Source organism: Clinocottus analis, unplaced genomic scaffold (genome assembly GCF_023055335.1).
Source record: "Clinocottus analis isolate CAN_PGR_092001 unplaced genomic scaffold, fCliAna1.0.p SCAF_2, whole genome shotgun sequence".
Lineage (NCBI taxonomy): Eukaryota > Metazoa > Chordata > Actinopteri > Perciformes > Cottidae > Clinocottus > Clinocottus analis.
Window position 1 is genome coordinate 5,725,270 of NW_027175931.1, and position 24,587 is coordinate 5,749,856.

The 24,587-nt window shown below is 46.1% G+C and overlaps 1 protein-coding gene across 1 annotated transcript in view; it reads left to right on the forward strand.

The window, feature by feature from the left end:
• The first annotated feature begins 2,708 nt into the window (after positions 1-2,708).
• clmpb (CXADR like membrane protein b) overlaps positions 2,709-24,587 on the forward strand; it is a 60,635-nt gene continuing 38,756 nt past the window's right edge. The window contains exon 1 of the mRNA XM_068585102.1: positions 2,709-3,093. Within this exon, the coding sequence (XP_068441203.1) occupies positions 3,045-3,093 (49 nt within the window). The 5' untranslated portion in view covers positions 2,709-3,044. The remainder of the gene's footprint in view (positions 3,094-24,587) is intronic.

Consider the following 24,587-nt stretch of genomic DNA (forward strand, 5'->3'; position numbering starts at 1 on the left):
TAAAAAATCATGGAACTTGCACTTAGGAGGATTATGTTTTCATGCGTTGAAGAGAAAGAGAAAAGGGCATGGGGGGAGGAGGGGAGGAGGCATCACCACCTCAAACAGGGGCAGCTCACACAGTGAATTATGTTCATGCTAAATCGCTATATTTCTGCTAATATGTCATCATAATCATTCCTACAACCTGTCATATGTTCTCAGTGCGGGGAGAAGGGGCGTCTGTGTGGAGATTGTTGTGTTCTTGCTGATGTGAAACTAATCAGGGAGAAAGAGCACTTTCCACGCTAGTGACTTTTCAAGGCCCCGTGGTATAAATATCAACCATCTGTGAGGCCATCTGCATTGGGGTGCTATATCATGCACCAAGGCCAAGCCACCAAACGCAGACAGCTTTCCTCCCATGGCTCCATCTACACTGCTGGTGACACAAGTAACACGTCGCAGATTCACCGCGACCCACCGTGGATCTGCTCCATCTTGTATGTCGTGGCTGTCATCCCTTGAGCGAGGTCCTCTTTTAAAGGTGCGATCATGGTAAGCTCAGTGCGATGGAATGCACTGGACGGCCGCATACTCTGCCCCTGTGTCCAGACCGCATCGAGCCACAGAGCAGCTCGCTTTCAGGGGGTGGGATTGAACATAGATGTAATGCATGTTGGCCATCAGGTGCGTTTTCAATCAAGGGGTTTTATCAGAACTCAGATTACCGTAGGACTGTGGTGATTGCGGGGGCAAACATGTCTGTTACAAGCAGCCATCCATCATAGCTTGACAGCTGATTTTGCAGCAGTTTCGAGTACTTTTTTTTCTTCCATACTTTACTCCGCTGTGCGCTGGCTCCTGAGTACAAAGACCTGTGCAGAAGATGAGTTGCAATGAGACCGTGACCTTTTATATCTAGCTGGAAATACAAAAAGGTAAACAGAGCAACCAGCAAAGAGGAAAAAGACGCAGACGAGTGTCGTTAGGAACGAAACAGCCGAACACACAGGAGAGAAGACGTCGCTTACGTCCTCTTCCTCTCGCAAGTTGTGGAATGATGTTCATGTGTCGCCTCCGTCTCTGCGTCTCATCAGCTGCTCTCTGCTTGCATGTGTTCCTTTGTGTCTGCAATGAGGACGGGAGAAAAGGAGAGACGGGGTCCCCTCGCCTGTGTGTGTGTGTGTATGTGCGTGTGTGTGTGTGTGTGTGTGTGTGTGTGTGTGTGTGTCGGTGTGTGTCGGTGTGTGTTTGTAAGTGAAACATTTTTATAAGCTATCTAGTTATTGGAACGGAAAGGAAGGGAGGAGGGCTGGTGCTGAAGAGCAGGCCACTCGAGGGGAGGAGAGAGAGAGTGTGTGTGTGTGAGAGAGAGGGAGAGAGACAGAGGGAGAGAGAGAGAGAGATAGTGAGGGGGGCCACTGGCGAGTGGAAATCCTTTTGTTATTTCTGTAGATTGTTGATACGCAGACAAGGCGGCAGTCATTTGTCTCGAGGTCTGAGAGCAGCCAATACAACTCCCCCTTGATGTATAAGTTGTTTACCTACAACTTATAGATGCTGCACTTGTTAAATATATCTAACCCAAACCCAGTGGTGGGATTCATTTTGTGTGACAGCTTTGAAGCGATTGGTAGAATAATCCTAAAAATTGAGAAGCTGGCCGACAAATAAAAAAATGGTAAGCGAGCGCAAAAGCATGCCTTCCGGTTAAAAAACAGATCTTTAACGTGCCTTTGATCACAAGCGATGCGTCATCACAGCCTGCGACGTATAAATAGCCCAGAAAATGCATCGCGTTTTTTTTTAACATGGCACGCTTTTGAATTAAGGTCATGCTGACGTGAAATCATTCCAGATTAGCCTGACAGTTGACGTCCTTCAAAAAAATTGCAAAACAAAACAGATAAAAACAAATATCTGCACTCTGCAAGTGCATACACACAAGCCAGGTCCACGAATAACAGCTGTATTGGTTATCAATGAATCTGCAGAGGATTTCCTGGATTCATGTGTGAATAATTTGGTGCATTAAATGTCAAACGAACATAATGCAGAGCCCAAGGAGATGAAAAATCATTCTCTTCCCTTTAGAATCACACGAGGCAAAGAAAGGCAGCACAAATCTTGACATTTTGAAATTGTAAGAGTTATGATTTTCATTACCAAAGATTAATTCAGCGATTGATCAATCAACATCAATATAGCTGCTCCTTCATTTTCTGCCAACTCATCGATTAACGATTGATAAGTCAATAAACGATTGATAGAGCGCACTGTTAAAATTATAATGGTAAAGCAATGTCATCGTGTCATGTGATCAGATTGCAAAATACCTTAACATAACACTCCCCCTTATGATAATATAGTCAAATTTAGGATCAAATAGTCCCAAAGACTCACTATAAACCCTTTACTATTATCTATCATATGAGTCGCATATACTCTCATAACAAGCTGTCCATTAATAGCAACAATAATTCCATTCATGTCAATGAAATCAGCTCCCACCTAACAAGAGGGCATCCTCTCAACAAGCCCTTTAGTGTGTGTTGCAGGATGCTCGGACTGTGTAAGAGAACTTCAGACTCTAGAGGTCTCCATCCTTCAGCATCCCCTCATCATCCACCTATTCGCCCTCCTCCTCCTCCTCCTCCTCCTCCTCCCCCTTCTCCTCCGCCTCCTCCTCCTCCTCCTCTTTGGCATTTTGTGCAGCGGAGGAGGAAAGGAGGAGAGACTGCTGAGCAGGAGACAGAGGGGACCCGGAGACAACACGTCCCACGCCAGAGCCAGACAGCCAGGGAACTTTGATTTGACGCCAAGTAGCCGGAGCCTGAAACTGACGATGAAGAGGAAGAGCCACGTTTCTTGCTCTGCTCCTTGGGAGGCTTAGATTATAGATATGTCGGGCGTGTGCAACATATAGTGTCCTTGGACTCTTATATGCTCTCTGAAGATTCATTGTCTCTGATTTCGCTCCTCTATTTCGCCGATGGTGCCGCTTCGGTCAGCCGAATGCATGTGAAGGCAGCCTGAGCGCATTGTTTCCAGCTCCGTTGCATATGGGATTTCCAGCCGTGATGTCTGCAATATTCCGCTCTTTGTTTCTGGGTAAGTCACTATACTGGTTCCTGTGGAAGAGAATGCATGCGTTCAAGAAGCGGCGGCGCATGCTCGTCTCAATTGTTACGGACGATGTCGGACTCTGATGCCGGTGCTTGTTGTGTTGACCGATTCCTTTGTAAATACACATCTGCATTGTTCTGAACGTCCTCAACAACACATCTGGCAAATGACTTCAGCCTCGATCCAGAATGATGTCAGATTATATATATATATATATATATATATATATATATATATATATATATATATATATATATATATATATATATATATATATATATATATATTTCTTCATTTTATTTTTAGGTCGCGCTTTATGTTGGGCATATGTTACGAAATTTATGTTGTTGGCGTATCTGGAAAAAAAAAATGGGAACGCAGAAGTCCACCGCGGGTTTCAAGGCTGCTCTACTTGGGGGAATTAAAGGGGATAAAAGTTCACCTGACCCCTCCCTTTAGATCTGCGATCCACGACCAGCGACCTATCTATTGATCCTGTATATGAACAGCTATTGACCATCATCCTTTCACACACAAAAACCAGGCCTGCTGCCGTTGAACAAACTGCCTTTTACTATATTTTGACAAAAGAAAACAAAGGGAAAAACACCACGTACAGTAACGACTAAAGTCCCCACAAAGGTATATTTTTTCCTATGCTGTTTCTTACTGTTTGGCCCAATGTTAAGTATCCCAGATATATTTTTTCTTAAATGAAAATACATGTTGGAATTTGGTGTGATCCATCATGTTTTAAAAAAAATACATTTTAATAGTAAAACCTTCTTATGATCATAAATGAAGCTCCTTTTGTCTATTCATGGCATCACCACCACTACTGCTGACACTGTTTCCAACACAGCTCTCATAACCTCTACAGTGTATCACAGTAATGTACGAATGGACATTCCAGGTTTCGATCCCAGTGAGGGATTGTTTAATTCCACTGCCACTTCACTGACTGGAAGTTACTGTAGCACGGAAAGACTGTGTGTGTGTGTGTGTGTGTGTGTGTGTAGAGATGACTTCCAGTAAGAGGTCTCACCCTCCGTTCTGCTGTCTCATCACCTGCAGTGAAATCCCGACAGCAGCCGGGTGCAACTGGAGTTAAACCAGCTTTTGCAAATAAGGATGATTGGTATGAAAAAGTTTGGAAGCCCCGGAGTGAAAGTAACATCAGTTGAAAGTGGTCATATGAGGGGAAAAAATGCAACCGAGAGCTGGCGACTCTGCTGCTTTGGTTCGAGTCCAAAAGTCGTGCTCTAGCCTGAGCGATGCTCGCTGTCTGTGGCGTCGCAGTCTGGAGAGAAACCCAAAGAGAGTCTTTTGTGTGTCATGTTTCCCTACATAAACATACAGCTGGCGTTATTTGCTCATGCTGGACGAAGGCTTGTGAATGCCTCCAGAGTTTGTGGTCTCCGGCTCCCATTATTCAGTTACTTATGTACTGCGGTGACCTTTTCAGGGGAAAACACTGCACCTTGCCTAATGCATTCTGGGAAAAGCTCCAGTCTCCCCTGCGACCCTGAATAAGATAAAGGGGTAAAGGAAATGGAAGGATGGAGATATTATGTGGACCTGCATACAAGCTGACTTGTCAACCTTTACAATTGGTCAACCAGTGAATTCCCAGTATGTGCTCTCCGTGGTGCTGGGCCTCTGATCCTGTGCAAGCAGCTGACTCGGCAGTGGACACCGCATAGCGTAATGTATTTTGGTGTCAGCCATCGGCCTGGTTGTATCAGATATGATGGGATTCAAGCTAAAAAATGGAGATGAAATAGCAGTTCCCCGCCGCCGATGATGACAATGACGAAGCGGAAAACGCGGCCAATTCCTACTCCTGAAATCACGGCGGAAATCATACAGCCGTATTTGATTCCCTAATATTTATAATAACGGTGCGCTTTCTCTTAAAATAGCCATCAGGCTGTGCCTGGAGTATTAAATGGCTTGTTGTTGCCATGGTGAGGCATTTCCTCCGTGCCCCTGTCATGTCACAAGATATGACAAAGTAAAACAATGCAGCGGAAAACAATACCATGAGGGTCAACGTCCAGTACAGTACAGCGACCTGGGTCATGTGTCTCTCATCCGAGAACAAACGATTTGCCAGTCAGCCAAAAGAGCCTTTCCCACCTGAACCAAGGGGGGTGAGATGCAGCTCTTCAGGCTGGGCTGCCCTGCTGCACCGGACTGAAGGACATTTCCCCAAAAGTTCTGTCGCCCATATTAGTTCAAGATCAACACCGGGGGCCGAGTTAAGAGAGGAAGTGGCTGTTTTATTATAAAAGAATCGATAGTCATTAATAGGGGCTCATTTCCTTTTTATTTGGCTGTGGCCTCTGCAAGTTCTGAGACATCCTTAATTTAATATCTGCTGGAGATGTAATATCCACTGTTCACATTACAGATAAGTAGCGCTATTAATTGCCACAGGGAGTTCCATAGCTCGATACGAAGTAAGAAACAGAACAAGGTCAAACGGAGTAACTGAGTAACCGCGTGGTGGATCCATCCAGGTAAAGGACGCCGTCGTGATGGATTGCCTATCTGTCCTTGAGAAACGATTAAACGATTCTGAATGAGGGGATTTAAAAAATGACTGTCCAGGAAGTAATAACACAGCGTAAGTCACTTGACAGAAATGTAATTGGAACGAATGAGCGGCTTTCGCGTGAGATCCAAACCTCTGCACTCTGGCTTCGGCGGAGTCTAATATTCAATCCGCGAGGCGATGCAACGCGAGTGCTGGCGGGAAGGCGGAGGAGTCCTCCGGACGTGCCGACGCTCGTGTGTCCATGTCGCACATGCGGTATGTATGTAACAATGAGAAGATGGTGGCGCCTGTGCGCGCCCGCCCGCGTTAGATGGAGATGAAGAGAGCAGTGGCTCCAAACAGAAACTCTGTCCCCATTCTATATTTAGCATGTCTGCCGGGGTAGGCAGAGGATCTCTGAAATGTGAAGATGACAGGAGCCTCCTGAGCCAGAGGTTATGAAGTGACATCTTGATGTGTTTGCGCCTGAATCACACTCCCACACACAACCGGCCACACACTCCTGACATTCCTGCAAACCCAGAGACATTTTCGATATTTGACGTCTCGTTACCATACATTAAGTCTTCGTTTTTCGATCTCTCCTGTTTGTCGCGCGTTATTCCTCAGCCGCGTCCTTTATTGAGTAGACGCTCAGCTTCGGACATGTTTTGTTTTGCTGCGAGCGCGTGAGGATTTTGGCCGATCTGCTTTGCGGGAGGCGGACGTGCGCGGTATTTAAAGCCTTTGTCAGTTAGGTGTGGAGCCCTGCAGCGAGTTAACCTTCATCTCACATTGTGGAAGCGCGGACCTTTAAATGACTAATTGGCTGGGTCGAAATCCATTCGAAGGAGTTTACTCGATGAACGCGACGCGGACGTAGCAACGCGTTCAGCGGGCGAAGCAAAGCGCCGCGACGCATGTGTACAAAGGAATCGGCATCAAGCGGCTATTTCAGTCAAGCTATACGAGCAGGGCGCACAGTACAGATGTGGCGGTTGAGGAAAGAATCGCAAATAGCTGGCGGCGCACGGCGCCAGATAGTTATTAACTGACTTCCACCTACAACGTCAGCGATTCGACCCGCGGAACAAAGTGTAAACAGATTCCCGTCAAGAAAGGATTTTATTACTCCAAGCAAAAGTGTGCAAATCTGAATGGCTCAGCAAGGACGGAGAGCACTCTGGAATACAAAACCTGCACCCAGGGTGGTTGAAGAGGCCTACGGATGAGCCCGGAGGTCAAGCCGTCCTCAAAACAATTGACCCATATCGTTAACAAACACTGATTTGCCTTCTAAGCACTCCCCCCCCCCCTCCCCCGCTCCCCTATGATGTGTACGGCCTTTGAATGACAGCGTGCTTCCCTGAATAACAAACCGCCTTCCTTTTGTACCTGAGGGATTCTTCATGTTTCATTGATTTTAGTGCTTTTAGTCCGACGGTCTTTCTGTTCGGTCGCAGCAAGCTGGAACGCCATGCTTGGAACCGGGAGTGTACCTCCTTTGTACTATAAGTGCTTTTATTCCGACTTCTTCAGGGCCTACGCCGGTTGATTTTTATAGCTGGCGGAGCGAACGGGTGCTTTCTTGAACGCGTCGGCCGTCTCGGCGGCGTTTCTTTGTCTCATAGTTTCTTCAGCGTTCTCCCGGTGTGTTTCTGCCACGCCCATCCAAAGCTGTCCAAGCGGGGGCCTTTCGGGCGCTCGCTTCTTGTAAAACACAGGACACACGCAGCGACAGAGCAGGGTTTGTGTGGAGTTTGTGACCGATGCGCCCTCCCCCCTTTTCATCCTTTACTGGGAAAATTACTGCCAGATTATTTTGGAATGTATGAACAGGAACTGCCTATTTCACTTTGCTGCTAATCTTTGACAGATGTTCGGGAGAGGCTCACATTCACATTAACTGGAGCCACATGCACAGTATACACAGGACATTACACTCCACTAGCATACTGCTATACACAAACTATTATAGGCAGAGGCGTGTTGTGCGGATTCACTAACACGCACGCATATGACAACTGCCAGCTGTTACATACAATAGGTGAGCCTTGAGATTTCTTTTTTTTTGTTGGAGTTTTTTATCAGAACCTTTTAATGTAGTCAGGAAGATCATATTCACATGTGGAATACACAAACTATTTACAGTTTGCTACTTAGGTAAATAAGAACTTTAATCTAACCTTCTAATAATTTGAGTCATTTGTTAAATTCAAGGCAAATTAAAGCAAAGTAATTCTGTCTTAACACTTTATTTATGTCAGAAATAAATTGCTGAAAACATGCCACACGTGTGTTTCACCACGCCGCAGGCTGTTGCGACTGATAAATGGTTCAACCCCCCCTGATCAATTCTGTACCATAACATTGGAAAGAGACACATGATGCAATTATCCTATGCTATTCAAGTTAGCGTAGGAACAGGAAGTTAGCCGATTTGATGGAAGAGTACATAAGGCATGTTTTGACGTTAACGCTTTGCTAAAAGTAGCGGTCACAAGCCAACACGTATTGTGTAGCGTAACTGTACAGTGATTGCTTTCAGAGCCCACACATTTTTCTGTGCTGCGACAAACTCAGAAGACATATTTAATTTAGCGAGAGCAGACGAGTCACACGTTTTCTGTGTTAGACCTCTTAAATGATGAGGATTCGTTGCTCGTTGCTGTTGTTCAAGGTATTGTAAGGTAAAATGAGTTGCTTTTTTTAACCCATTTAAACTGATCAGCACATTATAATAACACATTGCCACCGTGAGGCATTAGGGCTTGTTTTAATCTAGTAACTACAAGACAGCAATGACAATCGCAATCATGCTCCAAAATAACCTTTCACCCCTTGAATCACTTGACCCCACTGCCTCTGGCCTGCAGGAATGGATTCAGTTAACCATGTCATGAACATGATTATGTGTCGGGATGAGAGTTTGGGCATTACATTATGGATTCAAGAATGTATTTTTCATATGCCCATGAAATGCCAACTGAAATATAAATGATGCAAAAAGCAGACAAATTAGGATCCGTCGCTCCAAAACTTAAACTAGTAGTCTTTTAATAAAACCTGGGTTAGTCACTGTAAGACACTGAAACATTGCATTTCCGCCTTGTTCCCTGTAATCTCTTCAGACATGGCTATTTCCTCCAAACGGAGGATTTCTGTCGTGTTTGCAGTTTGGAAGTCAATGGTGCAGGTGCAATTACAGCTTTCTATTTTCTTCGAAAATGTGAAGCGATTTGCTGCTTGTGTGCATAAATATTTGCATCAAGGTCCATGATTGTTTTATGTAAGGAGCGGGGAGATCAAAGAGTGAACAAAACGGTGAGATAAACGCCGATGCTGTCGGCGAGGTGGAGCATGGGAGTGTCTCCCATTGTCTCACCCCGCTATAGGTCCGCCCTGATATGAAATTCTTTGCAGATATTGACATTGTTGGAAATAGGATTGCATCTGTCACCGGCCGAGTGCGCCCCAGCGGCAAGAGCAAAGGTGATCAAAATTCATACACCTTACAAAAACACCATCTAAATTGATTTTATTCCTCTTTTTTTCCTATCAGGGGTGGGGCCTGCGATGCTATCAGAGCTCCCAGCCCTGTTGTTGGCGCTATCAAGTGCTTTCTGCCTTAGTGAAAACTGGCAGTGCGGAATAAAGCTGGCATGCTTGTCTTCTCTGAGCAGAACATGCTTTTGATCTATGTTCACTGTCTCTGAAACCAGGTACATCTCTGTTTCTGCAGCGCAATCCAACTGTGCAGGAAAATAAACAGCTCAAAAAACCAAAATCCCTATTGCTGAGGTGTTTCCTTTTTCTCCATTTTCAAGCAGCTTAGCATAGCGCTTACATCAATGACACAAAGGGAAGAAAAAGCAGACTCTTGATAAAAAAAAAAAAAATGTACACCCAGTGAGCAGCACAGGGGTGACATTGGTTGTGTTTCAGCAGCGGTCATGCCTGTGCGTCTTTTCCTCGGATTTCCTCTGTCGCCCCTGAAGCCTGTTTACATGTGAACCGAGCCCGATCACGCGGATCGCACGTCAAGTCAAGATGATAAGAAACCCTTCTCTTAACTCAGCGGACAGAACAGTTTGATGTTTTTACTGCCGGTCCAGTGGACACATCCAGTGAGAGACATAGTGAACGCCAGTAAACCATCAATATTTGAACATTTCTTACTGATCGCTTAGCGCTTTAATTGGTCATGGGGTGCACCTGCCAGACCCCCGTCGTGTGCGGTGTCTCCTCTCGCACTGTGATTATGGATTATCATGTCCCCAATATCAACGTGGACATGCAAACACCTTCACGCCGCTGAGATGAGAGCCAGCAAGAGAGCACGAGCCCGTAGCCAGACTGAGACTACACGATGTCCTCCTTCTGGATTTGCAATGCAGACGGAAAGAACGCTTTGGCGTGCATTGATTGCATTTATTCCAGTGAGGTGCCGACGCGCAAAACATTGACTTTCCTTGCACTCCGCATGGAACTCAGCTGTAATACAATCCCCGGCATTGATTGCATGATGAATAAAAGCAACTTGTGGTGCGCCAAACAATGGCAACCCGGGCACACTTTCTTTTTTTTTTTGTCCTTTTTCGTTTCCCTTCTTCTTCCTTCTTCAATTGGTAGCTGACTGAACGAACGGGAGCAAATGTTCCAAGTCGCTCGAGTTAGACGCCCGCTGTTCCTTTCAATTTGAAGTAGTTTATTAGCCCAGCAAGCAGGACACTCCATTAGGTGTTTTGAACCTGCATGTTCCACTGTCTCATTCCATTTCCTCTTTTGCTTGCCGGCTTTCCCTGAAGCGTGAGTGGCTTTAATCAGCAGAGGCCCTCCCGCCCTTTCAACGTTTATCTTCAGCCGCTTTTGGTCGTCACCGAGCAGCCTGGAAAGACTTGAAGATGGATGGTGTTTGGAAGGGAGCGAATTTGGTGCTCATTGATTAGAGTGGCGGAAGACAAAGCGGTCACCTGCACGAGCCCTGAACACCATCTGGAGGATCCTCTCCACTCTTAGTGCATGATCGCTGAAGTCAGGACTCAGCAATCTGCCCACTTTAGAGCTTTGCTGTGTGTCGGGAAAGAAAATGATTTAATTTTCGGTCGGGGAAGAAATGATGGTGCAGTGGCTTTCGTGGGCTAATTCTATTTATCGACTGTAACACAACTTTTGGAATTAGCTCTGAAGCTGTGCAAGATATGCAATTTTGCTGATGAATTATTTCATTATTTATGAGATGAAATCCTTAGAAACTGTAGGGAGCAATAACTTAGGCCCAGTCTTGGGTCGCCTCTTCGGTTCTCCTGCAGTGGATGTTGTGTGACAAACGGTTTAATTACCCAACCACAATGCCAGCCGCTTGGTCTTTCATTGCCCAGAGAAAACATTGTAAACTGAACATCATTGATCAATTGCTAGGTTGTCCACAAATTAGGTACGTAATGCTGCTGATTGCACTCCAGCTCTCCCATCAGTATTTCATATTATAGAGCGCAGAGCCCTCTGTCAGGCCGGAAAAGGTTGAGCTCAGGCTGTGGTCAGAGCATAGTTTATATTTGCAGTGCTAAAAAGCTTCTTTTTTTCCTCTCTCTCTCTCTCTCTCTCTCTCTCTCTCTCTCTCTCTCTCTCTCTCTCTCTCTCTCTCTCTCTCTCTCCCCTCTCTCTTGTCCTCCCACTTCCCCCTCTTTCCCTGCAAAGTGGTTCGGAACAGATGGCACCAGCACCTTTGTTTTTTCCGACTCGTTAGACTTGACTTGTTGATGAAATGGAGCCTTTACGCTATACTGCCCATGCAGATGTGCAGCTGTACATTTTCTATCATAGCCTCTGTCATAACGTGCCCGGCAGATAAGGAGGATATAATCCACAACCTGGGTGTATGTGTGTCTCACAAGGCTCGATGTTTGGCCTTTTTCCAAAAGTGGACTTGAGTTTTTCCATGAGCAAAGGGTGAGGGGAAGCGGCATTAGCTTTGTATGGGCATAAAAACATGGAGTGTGTTTGTGCTTGTTACTGCAACTAAACACTCATACACAAGCTCTCTCGCTGCAGCGGTGGGTTAGTGGTGCTCGCGTGGTTGTGTAAACTCACTACAGTAATGGACTGTACCTCAGAGACCAGCGAAATGATGCCAGCGGCTCTCCAATCATAACTCGTATGGCTCGTTCAGCGAGGATAACGGGCGTGTTTCCTCCATTTGTTTTCGTCATCGCCTGCATTTCTTGTTCAGCGCACACTTGTTTAGCTTGGCCCCATCATGCAGTTTGTCAGGCCCGACTTACAGATCACCACATCTCAAGTTAAGAGACAGGCAGGGGCTTAGAACTGCGTTGGAGATGCCTGTCATGGTTTGGCGTTGTTGTCCAAACTGTCACACTTTGAATGAAATTGTCTTATTATGGTTTCTGGATGAGGCCGGTGATGCTCTTTAGCGTGCGAACGGTGCAGCAGTGAGTGAAAGCCGGGCTGAGTTTTAAGTCTCTCAAAATCATTAAACATGGGGCTTTTTTTTTTTGGACCTCACATCTTTTTTTTTTTCTCAGCAGCAGACATAATTTTTTATTTTGTGTGTCTTTCTTCAAGAGGGAAATCAAGAGTGTTAGCATTTGGCTTGATTCGCTGTCTGGGGTCCAAAGACGCCGGAGAGGAGGAAATAGCAGAGTTTGCAAATTCAGGCTCTTAAAATAATTAAAGTTGGCATGATGACTCTGCTTTCATGACGGGTCCAAGCTTAAAAGAGGACGGCTTTTGGGACTTACCACACAGCAACAGCAAGCTGTGTTATACTCCGAAATAAGGAATAATGAAGGTTAGATTATGCAGTGTGCGGATAAAATGAAATTACATGCATAATTCTGTCACTGTGGAGTGAAACGAAGCTTTTGGCCACTGACCCGTCATACTAAAAAAACACAAATTTTTCCATTAAGGAGAAGGAGATGCTGTTTACTCTATTAACCTTTCCTCGTGGTTGCACTCTTGACATTGAACAATGTGGAAGAGGCCGACTCCTTGCTGGCGCTTTTTGCTAATGAGGCAATTAAGTCTGTCCTGCCTCGGTTGAGCAAGGGGCAGAGAGAGCGAGGCCAGTCATCTGCTGTCTCAGCAAACACCAAGAATCTTCGCCGCGCCGCAGTCCGAATGCACAACAAGTCCCGCTTTGTTGCCGCGGCCGCCCCGGCCCGGACCCTCAGCGCGGCCGGGAATCGCAGGCCGCACGGTCGGGCCGCTTTTATCCATGTGGACTGAATCGCAGCCAAAGAAAACGGAAGAAAAAAAACATTGAATTCAAAATGACGTGTGTGTGTTCTAACTTGTAAGCTATTGGGACGCCGTGATGGGCCACAACATGCTTGCACGTCATTCCGGGAAAACAGAGCACCGCTTAGGGATGAAATAGTGTACCATTGCTTTCACTCCCTGCGCTACACAGCTCAGAATAAATACTGCATGGTCTCCTTTGCAAATGTCTCACAAAGCAAAAGAATTAACATATCTGGATCACATTTCAACAGTGATATGTGCATCAGCCTGATGCCTGTTTTATGTATTAGCCCCTGTGCGTCCGGTTGACTCCAGTGTTTACCATGTTTATTTTATGTTACAAGTTATTCATGCAGCTGAAAGAACTCTGGCTAGTTGGCAGACTGAGAGATGGCTCGGCTACTGAGGAGTGGTGTACATTGTGGCTGGAAAGAGGATGTAGCTCTGATCCGAGTCCCACAAGACCTGTGAGGACAGCAAGTTTATGCCTCTCTCTTTTCACCTGCCTGCTGATAGCTGATCCCCTCATGTGTGGCAGAAGGAAAGAGAAAGATATGGATATACAAGCATGTGCGCGCATTCATGATCGAGTGTCCGTCAGCGTGTGTGTTTATCATCCAATCCCCCTCGCTGACACATGTCTGAGGAATAGCGCGGAAATGCAATTTCCTCAGGAGCTTTTCAGGATAACATCGATTGCGGTTAAATGTGCTGATACCATCCATAAAAAAAAAGAAGTTTTGCACTTGTTACCCAATTAAATGACAGCAATTAACATGTTTCTATCCCTCTCCGCCTAGTGGCTGGCTGCTTGGAGCAGCTGCCGAGTCCTACAAAAGGGCCCAGCATTAGGGCCTGAGTTAATGTGTTTAAGGGATGCACAATTCTAACGAGCGATAACGGAAGGCTTACGGCTGCTCAGAAGGGATTAGGGGACATAGTTGTCTGTCTTAAAGCTCAGGCTTAACCATCATACTCATTTTTTTTTTCCACCCTCCTCCATCTCTCCTCCCTGGTAATGAATCACAAGTGTTTCCTGACACAAGGCGTGGAAAAAAAAAGAAGAGGAGAACGTCTCACTCCAGGCAGGGAATGAAGACGGCTGCTCATTAGCGGAGGATAGGTGTACCGAACCAGAAATTGGAGATGTCCGGACAGGTTTGCTTAAAAATCAATGCCGGTCTTCTGAAGCTTCCTCTACAGTATGTGTCTGCCACAACTTATCGTAAGAGATTCATCAAAGCTTATGTAAGCGGCCAAAGGTGTGCTTAAGCGCCACGCAACACTGTGACTCCCTCAAGCATCAGATTTCAGCCCTCTTTCGCAGCTTAGAGTGTCCACTTTAACATATTTGCCTTCGCCATGTGACCGGATCAATACTGAGAGATTACCTCTGCTCGGGTGTGAGACCCTCGTGTCTCTGAAGTGGCCCGAGTGGAGAGTGACGGTTTCCAGTTACAGGACGCGAAAGATGCGTAGAGGCAATGGCGCCAGGAAAAGCGTGCAGTTAGCAGTGGGCTGCACACGCAACGGACCATGTGTGTTCACCCCTGGTTAAAATGCCTGACACTGGACACCACAGGTTACATTCCTTTACTGCATAATGTGCTGAATAACACAGAAAGCGCCACCATCACACACTTGCAGTCTTCTTAAGCTCGATCCAGACTTAATTCCTTGGCTCCACATGTACTTGAGAGAGCTTTTATGATGGCATTTCACTGAGGAAAGGACTTAGTCATTCAATATTCAGCTCACATAGCAGCACCAGCAGAGGAAGAAGACAATGGGACACTCCTTGATGCGTGTGTTGTATTTGAACTAATGTGCTGGAGTCACAGTTTAATCCATTCTGTTGCCACAAGCCCTGGACAGACGATATGACTAACCTTCTGGTTATACCGACGTCGGCCTTTTAGCTCAACCTAACGGCCCTCTCGCGAAGACGGATAGACCTGGGCGCAGTTCCTCCGAGGCGAAAGTCAATAGCGTTGTCACTCTCCCGCACGCCAACACCCCCCTCCTGAAGTGTTTCGGGAGCCATTTCCGTTGACATGCAAGTTAGCAACCGTTTTGTCGTCAGCTAACTGAACCGCGCAAGCTTCTTGGGGGAAATCATAATGCATCGGCGCCAGCACATTTTGATTATTAATGAAAGTTATTGTGTTGAAGCGTGGAGCTCTCCTTGCGACCTAGTTAGAGCCGACGTCTCCTATATTTGCTCCACCCGCTTCACTTCTCCATTGTCCTCTTCTCGGCCAAACCAACTGCATGTATATTCACCTTCTGCAATGGATTTAATGAAAGGGAGAATGGGAGTTATACAGGCTTTGAACCCGCGCTGTCCCATGTTGAGACACTATCATATACCATTGCACACATTGTCTCCTGAATGCCACACAGTGACCAGCAGAAAGCCTTCATCACTTTAGATTTGGATGCTTTTATTACTTCAACTGTAGTTGGGCTCAAGTAATCCCATTTGTTCTATATTCATCACATCTGTCACAATCTACAGCATGATATTTTGATTGTAAAGCAGGAAAAACTTTTTTGGGGGGGCTTTTTTTTTGGTTGCAGACCCCTAATGTTCCCTGGATTGCCATTGTTTGCCTACATGCCAGTGGAACACATTCAACGTATGAATGATGTTTCACTAGAGTGACCAGCACGGTCATTAATCCTAATATTTGGACTGCAGCAGCCATCCACTCCCAGCCGTGGCTTGACTACAAGTAATCATAGCCATACACCGCTGTGTATAGTGCTGCGAGAAAAACACTACAAGCGCAAAAGCTTAGTCCATCAATCTAGGAGGCCGGGCATTTTTTTCTTCTTCTCCAGCCCCATGTTGGAGGATTTTACATGCCACACTACCCCCATCCTGAGGGAATATGTTTATGAGCCCTTTCTCTGACCGTCATGTCTCCTCCCAATCCCCTCTCCATCTTAAGAGACGAGGGGTCTGAGCGGATGGAGCGCATACAGCTTTCCGCCGCAGGGTCTTGATGGATGGCCACTCAGCTATTCCCCCCCCCCCACCCACCCACCTTTGCTCACTAGAGGCCATCTTTCTCCCTCACTGGCCTGGTACACCTTCATCTGCATGAGGACAGTCAGGGATCGTTGCTTTCTCTGAGCTCAGCAGGGCCGAGTAAGAGTATTTGATTAGCTGTAATGGAATTACAGTAATCTGATTCCAAAAAGATGACATCTGTAATCTGTTGCAGTTACTGTAAATACGCAGTAATCAGATCATAAATGCTTTTGATGTTTCAGAGTCACATAGCTCAATACAACGGTGGCATTTCAATTGTGGAACTTCCTCACAACTTGCAGAACCGTAGATGAATATGAACCCTATTCAGCCCAATGCTTTTACAGGACTGCGATGTAAATTTACGATTCAAGCAGCATTACTGGTTACACATTTTCTGCAGGTAATCAGCACTTTAAGTAATTGCCTCTGTAATCCCCCTAACCCTCATAACTGGTGGTGCAGTTGAATGGTGGGCTAGGGATATGCAGGGGGGAGGTGATGGACACGTTGAGGTGGAGTATTATAGCATCGGGATGACCCGAGGGCCTTATTGGAGGCTACTGCTCGGTCATAGAAGGAATCAACGCTGCAGGGTAACTCTGCGTGGCAGCGTGCTGCTGCTTTTGGGTCAGAGAAATGAGGGGAGAGAGAGAGAGAGAGAGAGAGAGAGAGAGAGAGAGAGAGAGAGAGAGAGAGAAAGAGAGAGAGAGAGAGAGAGAGAGAGAGAGAGAGAGAGAGAGAGGATCTGTCATTGATCCTGTGGCATTAGCCTTGGCTGCAGTCATAATGAAGCCAGTGCTGTGTGCTCTATTTGTGAGTGTGTAGATGTGTGTGTGTGCGTGTTTGTGTGTGTGTGCGCGTGTTTGTGTGTGTGTATAACCCTGCAAATATCTGCATCTGGAGTGTTTATATCTCGGTGATTAATTATAACTCATGTGGACACAAATAAATCACTCAAAGCGTGTGTGCACATGCATGTGTTTGTGTGTGTGTTTGTGTGGCTACGTATCCCCAGATGGCCTTGTGTGAGCATATTTGTAGTGTGTGCACACTGGATGTGTGTGTGTATCCCCCGATACCTTTGTGTGAACATATTGCAGGCTTTGCATTGTCATCGTGTGAGTATACTGTGTGTATGTGTGTTCCCCAACTTTGTGTGCGTGCGTGCGTGCGTACGTGTGCGTGAGAGAGAGTTTGTGTGAGCAGTGATGAAGCAGGAGAGGCTGCTTGGCGACTCATCCATCATTTTCCCCCCCTGGCCCGCGGTGCCCTCAGAGGAGCGCGGCGCTGTCACGGTGACATTGGGCTCATTTTGGACTAGAAAAATGGTGCATCCGCCCCCCGCGTCAGCCCCCCCCACACACCCACACCCGCCCCCACACCTTCTCCAGCCAACCCGCCTGCTTAGGCGCCGCAGTAACAATCCCTCTACCCGTCTTAGACTCCTTCCCCCCGCCGCCGGCTTTGCATATCCAGTGGGGCGGATTGCTAATCAGAGCCAGCGCTTTATTGGAGGGCCCTTGTTTGTCCGGGGTCGTTTAGTGAGGCCGCTTCAGGTGGGTTGTCACCTTCTCTGACCCTCCCTACCCCCCCCACCCGCTGGCTGGATAACCTTGGAAATGTGTGGAGGAGGGCTGTGAGAGAGCGTCCCGCGGTCTCTCTCCGCCCCGTCCTGCGTCTCTCCCCTCGCCTCTAAAGTACAGGGTGAGTCAGCATGAGCAGCTGCAGTATAACGGCCCAGTCGATCTGTTTACGCTTCGTGACTCGGTGCGGTGCATGTGTGCAGCACGGGTCCTCCAACTCTGAGCACTGGCACGCAACCGAGACGTTCAGACACTGCTGAGAGTGATAGGTGTCATGGACACGGGAGCACGCTGAACAACAGAGGAGGGAATGAACGAGAGGTGGCAGATCGGAGAAGATGCTCAACGCTGCACGATGTTGGAAAAATGTACATTGCTATGTCTTTCTTTTGCAATATCTTGCCTTATGACTGGAATAGTTTTATTTGAGAAAAAAATGTAACACCAGAAATAATGGGGCATTTTTTTGGGGAAGGAGTGGATCGGTACAGAAAATGATTTTAAGAAAGTAAAAGACCTATTTTTGCATGTGAACTCTCTTGAACTTGAATGCTATACATTTGCTAGCAATACACCAAACACAAAGGCAGCTGAGTGCTGTGTCTTCTTCTGAAGTGGTTTTGGAGGGATTAATATAGACTACAGTGGCTCACTCACCTTGACACCATTGCATTTTTATAATACTCTTCTATCAATCCAAGCTAAAGTCAATGATCTAACATGTCATGATATTAATAATGCATGTTGCTCACCTTGAAGAAAGAAGGTTGCTGTCTAAAAGGGATCTCGGTGATCAAAAATATTGTGGATGCTGCGGAAGAGCAGCTTCTCACTATTTTAAGAACAGCTGGTCCACCTTAAAGGTCAGTCCATCTGAAGTGAAAGTTGTCCATCAAAGTTGTTGCTAACTTCCTTTTAATCAGCAGAGACATGCGACCTGACTTGGGTCTTGAGCTCTCTGTCTCTCGAACTAACGTTACACAACCTATTATGCACTTAGGAGTTGTTTCTTAAAGGAGTATGCTGCTTGTAAAACACAGTTTGAAAAAAAAAACATACTAAAATTGTATATTAAAATGAATTCCCCGATGGTCAGTTCATGTGCATGTATAACAATAGAGCGTGCAGACCGAGTGAGACACTCCTCAGTACCAGATCACTGTGTACTGCTGTAAGTATTACTTAATGCAACACAAAGTGTCACTTTCCCTCTCATCAAGACTGAGGAAGACAGTGAGTGTGGTGCATGAATGTACACATCAATGCTGCGTGGCTACAGTGCACGCAAATAACAACTATGTTAAACAATCACATTGGTTCATCGTCGTACACATGCACACACACACACACACACAAAACGTTGGTGCTGTTTAAAACACGCACGCAAAAAGACACCGACTGCGAAGACGCTGATAAACGCATGCAGACAGAGCTCAACCACCAGCTCCCATTATGTAACTGCAGTCAACACATTTTAATGTCATTCCTCCCAAAACGGCACCTTGTTGTTGGAGGAAGGGGGGAGCGGCGGTCGGAAACAGAAGGAGGGAGAGAGAGAGAGAAAAAAAAGAGGAGGGATAGAAAGAGGAATATCAAGAGGAAAAAAAGGGGTTGAGAGATTGCAGCATGTTTGCTCCCCCTCCTCGCCCTCGTGTCTGCAACTAAAACAGTTGCTCGTCAGTCCTGCCACTTCACACAAAGAAAAACACACATTCAATGTATACACACACATCTAGATTCGTCAGCCGAAGCGCACACACACACACGCACACGCACGGCTTTTCCTCGGTAAGCCTCCTTCCATAGATAACCTCCCTAGCTGACAATAGCAACAATAGCATGAATCCTGATCCCAACAACAACAACAACAACAACAACAACAACAGCGACGGACAGCCACGTCCTTCACTCAACCCACGTCAGCACATTCTCCCCGCTCCGGCTCCTCTCCCGAACTGTACTTTTGATTTGAATTTTTAAAAAAGGATCAGTTTCCAGGAAAGCATGCTAGGACATGCCGAGTCGGTGGCAGATTGATCAGCCTGTTCTGTCCTCTTCTATCGGGGATCTCGTTTCCTCCATTTGCCTGTCGCAGCCTGCCCGCCGACCTCATATTCCCACCTGACCTCACCTTTCCGTAAATCAGAACGAAGGTCACGGCCTGTTATTAATTTGCCTGACCTTGATGACTTTGATGTCCTATTGAGCCACTGAGCAGTGGTGCCTCTGGATTGTCTTTCATACAGCACTGAGAATAACTTCCTTCCTGAGCGGGGGATCAATAATGTAGCATAGGCCGTAAGGAATATTGCGCCATTTCGCAATAATGACAAGATTCGTGGGGGAATATATGCAAGCCAGCCTGGAATCAATAGCTCTAATGTAAATGTAAGCTCTTCCCTTCCTGGTTCAGGGACGGTATTGTGGCTTGTTGATGTACATTTCTATACACTGAAGGCAGATTTGTGTCTGAGTAATCTGCACTGAAGGCATTTTATATTGTCACAAATATGACTTTTCTTTTGAATATCAGAGACAAGTATTATGATGCATTGCTCCGTGGACTCTTATCACAGCCTCGCACCATGAAGGAACGTTGAATAGCACATTTCAATCATTCTGTCACGGGAGAACGATAATCTTTTTCTTCTGCATGGCATATGTCCTTCCACTTCTAACTAATCCTTATTATGCCTCAGAAGCGAAGGTCATTGTCAAAGCCGAGGGGTGATTAAATTAATCCACTTGTTTTCTGAATCCGATTTACCTCATTTTCCAAACTGGGGAACAATGTACTGGCACAAAGACATCAAGATGATAGTGCGGCACGCATTAAGAAGGAAGGCCCCCGCACGCCGGAGAGGCTTCTATTATCTGTCGACATCATCTGCATCCCGTTCTGCATCCCAGCTCTATCAGCGGATTTCTAATGACTGCGTTCGAAGCTATCGCTGCCGTATGGAGCGCCAGAGTGAAAGTGAGAGGAGGGCACGCGAGTTAAAGGCGGCACGATCTCTCTTATTCATGAATCGATCTGTGTCGCTGCAGTATAAGCCACGAGCAAAGCGAGGACCAGGTGCCCCGGTGAGCAGGAGCCCTGCGCTGCGGCCGGCCAGCCTCACTGAGTTACGCAGTGCAGTGGCATACGATCGACTTCATTAGCCGGTCCCTCCCTTGAAGGGGATGGGTTATTTACTACTGCACCGGGCAGCGACAGATGCTCCACAGATATTCCACCATAGTGATTTTCACGAGAGCAAATAGGTGTGTGTGTGTGTGTGTAAGTGGGATGAACGTATGCCTGTGTTTCAGAGGCAAAGCTGTTTATATCAGCAAAGCCGCCTCTACCTTTATGATATGTCCGGATATAAGTATTGTAATGCAGAGGATGCAAAATGAAGCGATAAAGACCGCGTCCAATCACCAGCGAGGGAATATGTATATATATACTGTATGTGTGATTGTACCTCTGCACGTCGGCTCACAAACATTAATGCACATCCCTGCTAATGTGTTATGAATGTGTGTGGCCATCCGTTTGTCACGCAAGTCTGCATTTATGAATATTTGTTTATGGATTTATTAGCGCGTGTGCCTTTCAGTACATTAGACCAACCATTAGCGTCTCCCTGTCCGATCCGATCACTCTCTTCTGCCTTATCGTCGTGTGGCATGTGAGCCACTAATAGTAGGTTTGAGTTATTTCCAGAAGCGCGAGAGCTTATTGTCATGAGATCATGAGATTGAGTGGCATTACAGCGTGCTGTGATTTCAGTGTTTAGCTCATCTTGGAAAGCGTTCCACGGTGCAGTCAGAGATGAAAGACAATCAGTGTATGGTGGTTATAAAGTATGGGACACTTTAACAATTTCAAACTTTGCATTTGTAGTCAAAAAGTTCAAAGGCAAGAGGATAAAAATCTACTTTTGATTTCTTGTTTCGTCCAACCGACACTCTAAAATCCTTTTGCTACGATAGCGGACTAAAAACATCAGCAAATATTCAACACTGCATGCCTAAACATGACTTGAATGAGCTATTGTCAAAGTGGTTCAGCTCTTAACATCCCTCTCACAAATTAACAAGGCAGCACAAATGTGCAGACAAAATGTTTAAGTGTGATAAAATAAAACCAACAAACAGCTGCCTAATAAATCAGCTCTGTGTTTGATGTAAGAGGACAAATTGCAGACTGATAAAAGTTCTGCATCGCTGTGTGTGTGCGTGTGTGTGTGTGTGTGTGTGTGTGTGTGTGTGTGTGTGTGTGTGTGCACGTTTTATGCTCCGTACCAACACAAAGCCAACAAATGAGGTAGCCAAGCAACAATTCATTCGTGTAATTGACTGATTCAACGACACAACCCAAATTATAAGAAATGAAATTGTCACATTTCATGTTCCAATACAATCTGAACCTGCAGTATAGAAAGCCCAAAACTACTGGAAGGTTAGGCCGGGCGGCAGATTTCTATCGTACAGTGAAGTGTGTCACATGAGCAAGAACGAAACACAGAGAACGAGGAGGCAGGGAGAGAGAGAGAGAGAGAGAGAGAAAGAGAGAGAGAGAGAGAGAGAGAGAGAGAGAGAGAGAGAGAGAGAGAGAGGGAGAGAGAGAGAGAGAGAGAGCGGCAGGAAAGAAAGGATGAAAGGGAGAGCGGATGAATGTGGGGCAGACAAATAAACAGACAGCGAGTTAAAAGGAATAAAAATGAGGCTCAAATGAAAAAGTGCAGATGTTTGAGAGTGTTTAGCAGATCCTGTTGTGAAGCTCTCCGTCAGTCATAATAAACAGGCCTAATGCACAATTAAAAACACCTGGAGCCCCTCCGTCACTGATTAAGTCAAGCTTATAATCATTGGGGGGCAACTGCATGTGCGTGTGTGTGTGTGTGTGTGTGTGTGTGTGTGTGTGTGTGTGTGTGCGTGTTATTTCGTCTCCCCTCAGTCTGTCAATCCCACGGCTTTGCAAATTAAGGTGTGACCGAGCCAGAATGAGAGCTCTCCACAGCCGGCACAAACACCATAACAGGCATTTCAAACACAGGCCCTGTTATTATTCTTTGGTGACGAGCATGCTGCATTTAATATCACGCCGCTGTTGTCGTTTTTTATCATGATCTTCCTTCCAGAAACCCATTTCTGAAGGCAGAAGATTTGAATCATAAAGTTATTGTCCCTTCGCGTACACGTCTTACTCCTCCGCTCGGAAATAATGGTTACGAATTTGGAGGAGGAAAAAGAAGCTGATTTCCTTTAGGTGAGGAACTGCGTGAATGACACATTTGTTTCAAGAGAAATTGGAGCAGATCGCCTGAGAAGAGCCACATTTCCCTTTTGACAATGAGAGAAGTGTTTCAACATCTGACAGATTGATAATCCACTGGCAATATTGTTGTGAAAATAATAATATAAGAATGTCTATTTCAAAGCCATAAACAATGACGGATAACTGTTGTGTCTGAAAATGGAGGCAAATTCACAGTTTATAAAATAATGTCGGAGCGACTTTGAGGGGAAATGTGGTACAACTGGGAAAAACAGAACCCTCAGATAGCTGTCCTCATTTTTCTTCCATCTCTGATGGGTGTAAACTGCACATGAAGTTGGAATAAGTAATGTTTCCCAGCTTTCGCCTGTGGACTGTGAGCACTACGCATGAGGTATGTTTACCTTGGACTCATCACGGGCCAAGGCCAGAAGCTTATCGTGAAAGCGGCAACAAAAGCTCACAAACTAAAAGGTGCTTTTATCCTCGGTGTTGTTCTCCAGCGCGTATCCAGGGCCACATTTTGTGCTTGCTTCACGGTTTCTGCTTGTTTATGTATAGCCGGCCTCTGGCGGCAGAGAAACTGCGATCAGCAGAACTTTTGAAGTATTCCACTTTTCCTCGTGACTGTATTCCTTTCTCCTCCGCGGCCCACCACCCAGGGTGTCTGTGTCTCCAATTCATTTGGCAAAGCAAGTCCGCTAAACAAACCTTTTGAACTCCGGCTGACTTGGGTTCATTTAGACAAGTGAGCAGAGAGAATAATCAATCCTAAAATGTAGCGCACCAATCTAAATATTTTATCACCTTCAATTCTAGTCTGGAGCAGGGGAGAAGGAACCTTCGCTGAACTACAGTTCCTTGATGAAATGGCCGCATACACCATGATTGAGACTGAAATTAATTATTACAGAGAGTTTCATTATAGGGAGAAAAAAAAGTGTACGCTTGGGCCTGATTAATCACGGCCCATTTTCTTGCTTTACTGTTTTCTGGATGCCTGTTTGTGGTGATGAAGCCATGCTGGTAGTGGCCAGCGTGGGAGCCGATCCTTATCACTCCAGCTCCCGCCGTTTTCTGCCAGATGGAGCTCTTGGTGGCAATTTTTGAGCTACTGCATGGTGAAGGAGGAAGTACGACCCACTGATGATAGAGGGCCGTAATGGTTTAAAGTGTTAAACGTTGTCTCCCTACACATTATGGGCTGTTAGAGTTTATGTTAATTAGCTTGTTTAACAGCCCGACTGACCTCTTTTGTACTGTTCAATATGTGCTTTATTGAATCCTGCTGCCGACAAATGATCACAGGTGCTTTAATCAGGGACGAGTATGCGATTTTTTGTATTCCAGGAGTGCTTTCGGCTGATATACCAGACCCTGAGGATCTCTTTCCTTTTGGTGGGACTTCGATGGCATTTGCTCACCCTTTCCCTTTGTGTAAGTTAAAGTACATCTGTCTGGGATCCTGTCTGTTCAACTACAGCAATGTCTGTGAGACTCTGCCTGTCCCTACAAATTATCTCTCGCCCCACCATGGGAGCTGGAGTGCAATGCTCCATTTGAGTAAGAGAGACACCCCCCCCCCCCCCACATTACTCTCAGATTGAGCCTGGCACCCTCACACCGGTCACGGGCGGGGCCGAGGGGATCCGGTTTGGTGTGGAAGACGAGGTATGGTTGTTTGAGCACATTAATCTGCTCGATACCGATAGATCTGGTAAATTTGAGCAGATGCACCTGCATCCTAATCAGCCAAGACACCATTTACAAAAGCAATTGCACCAC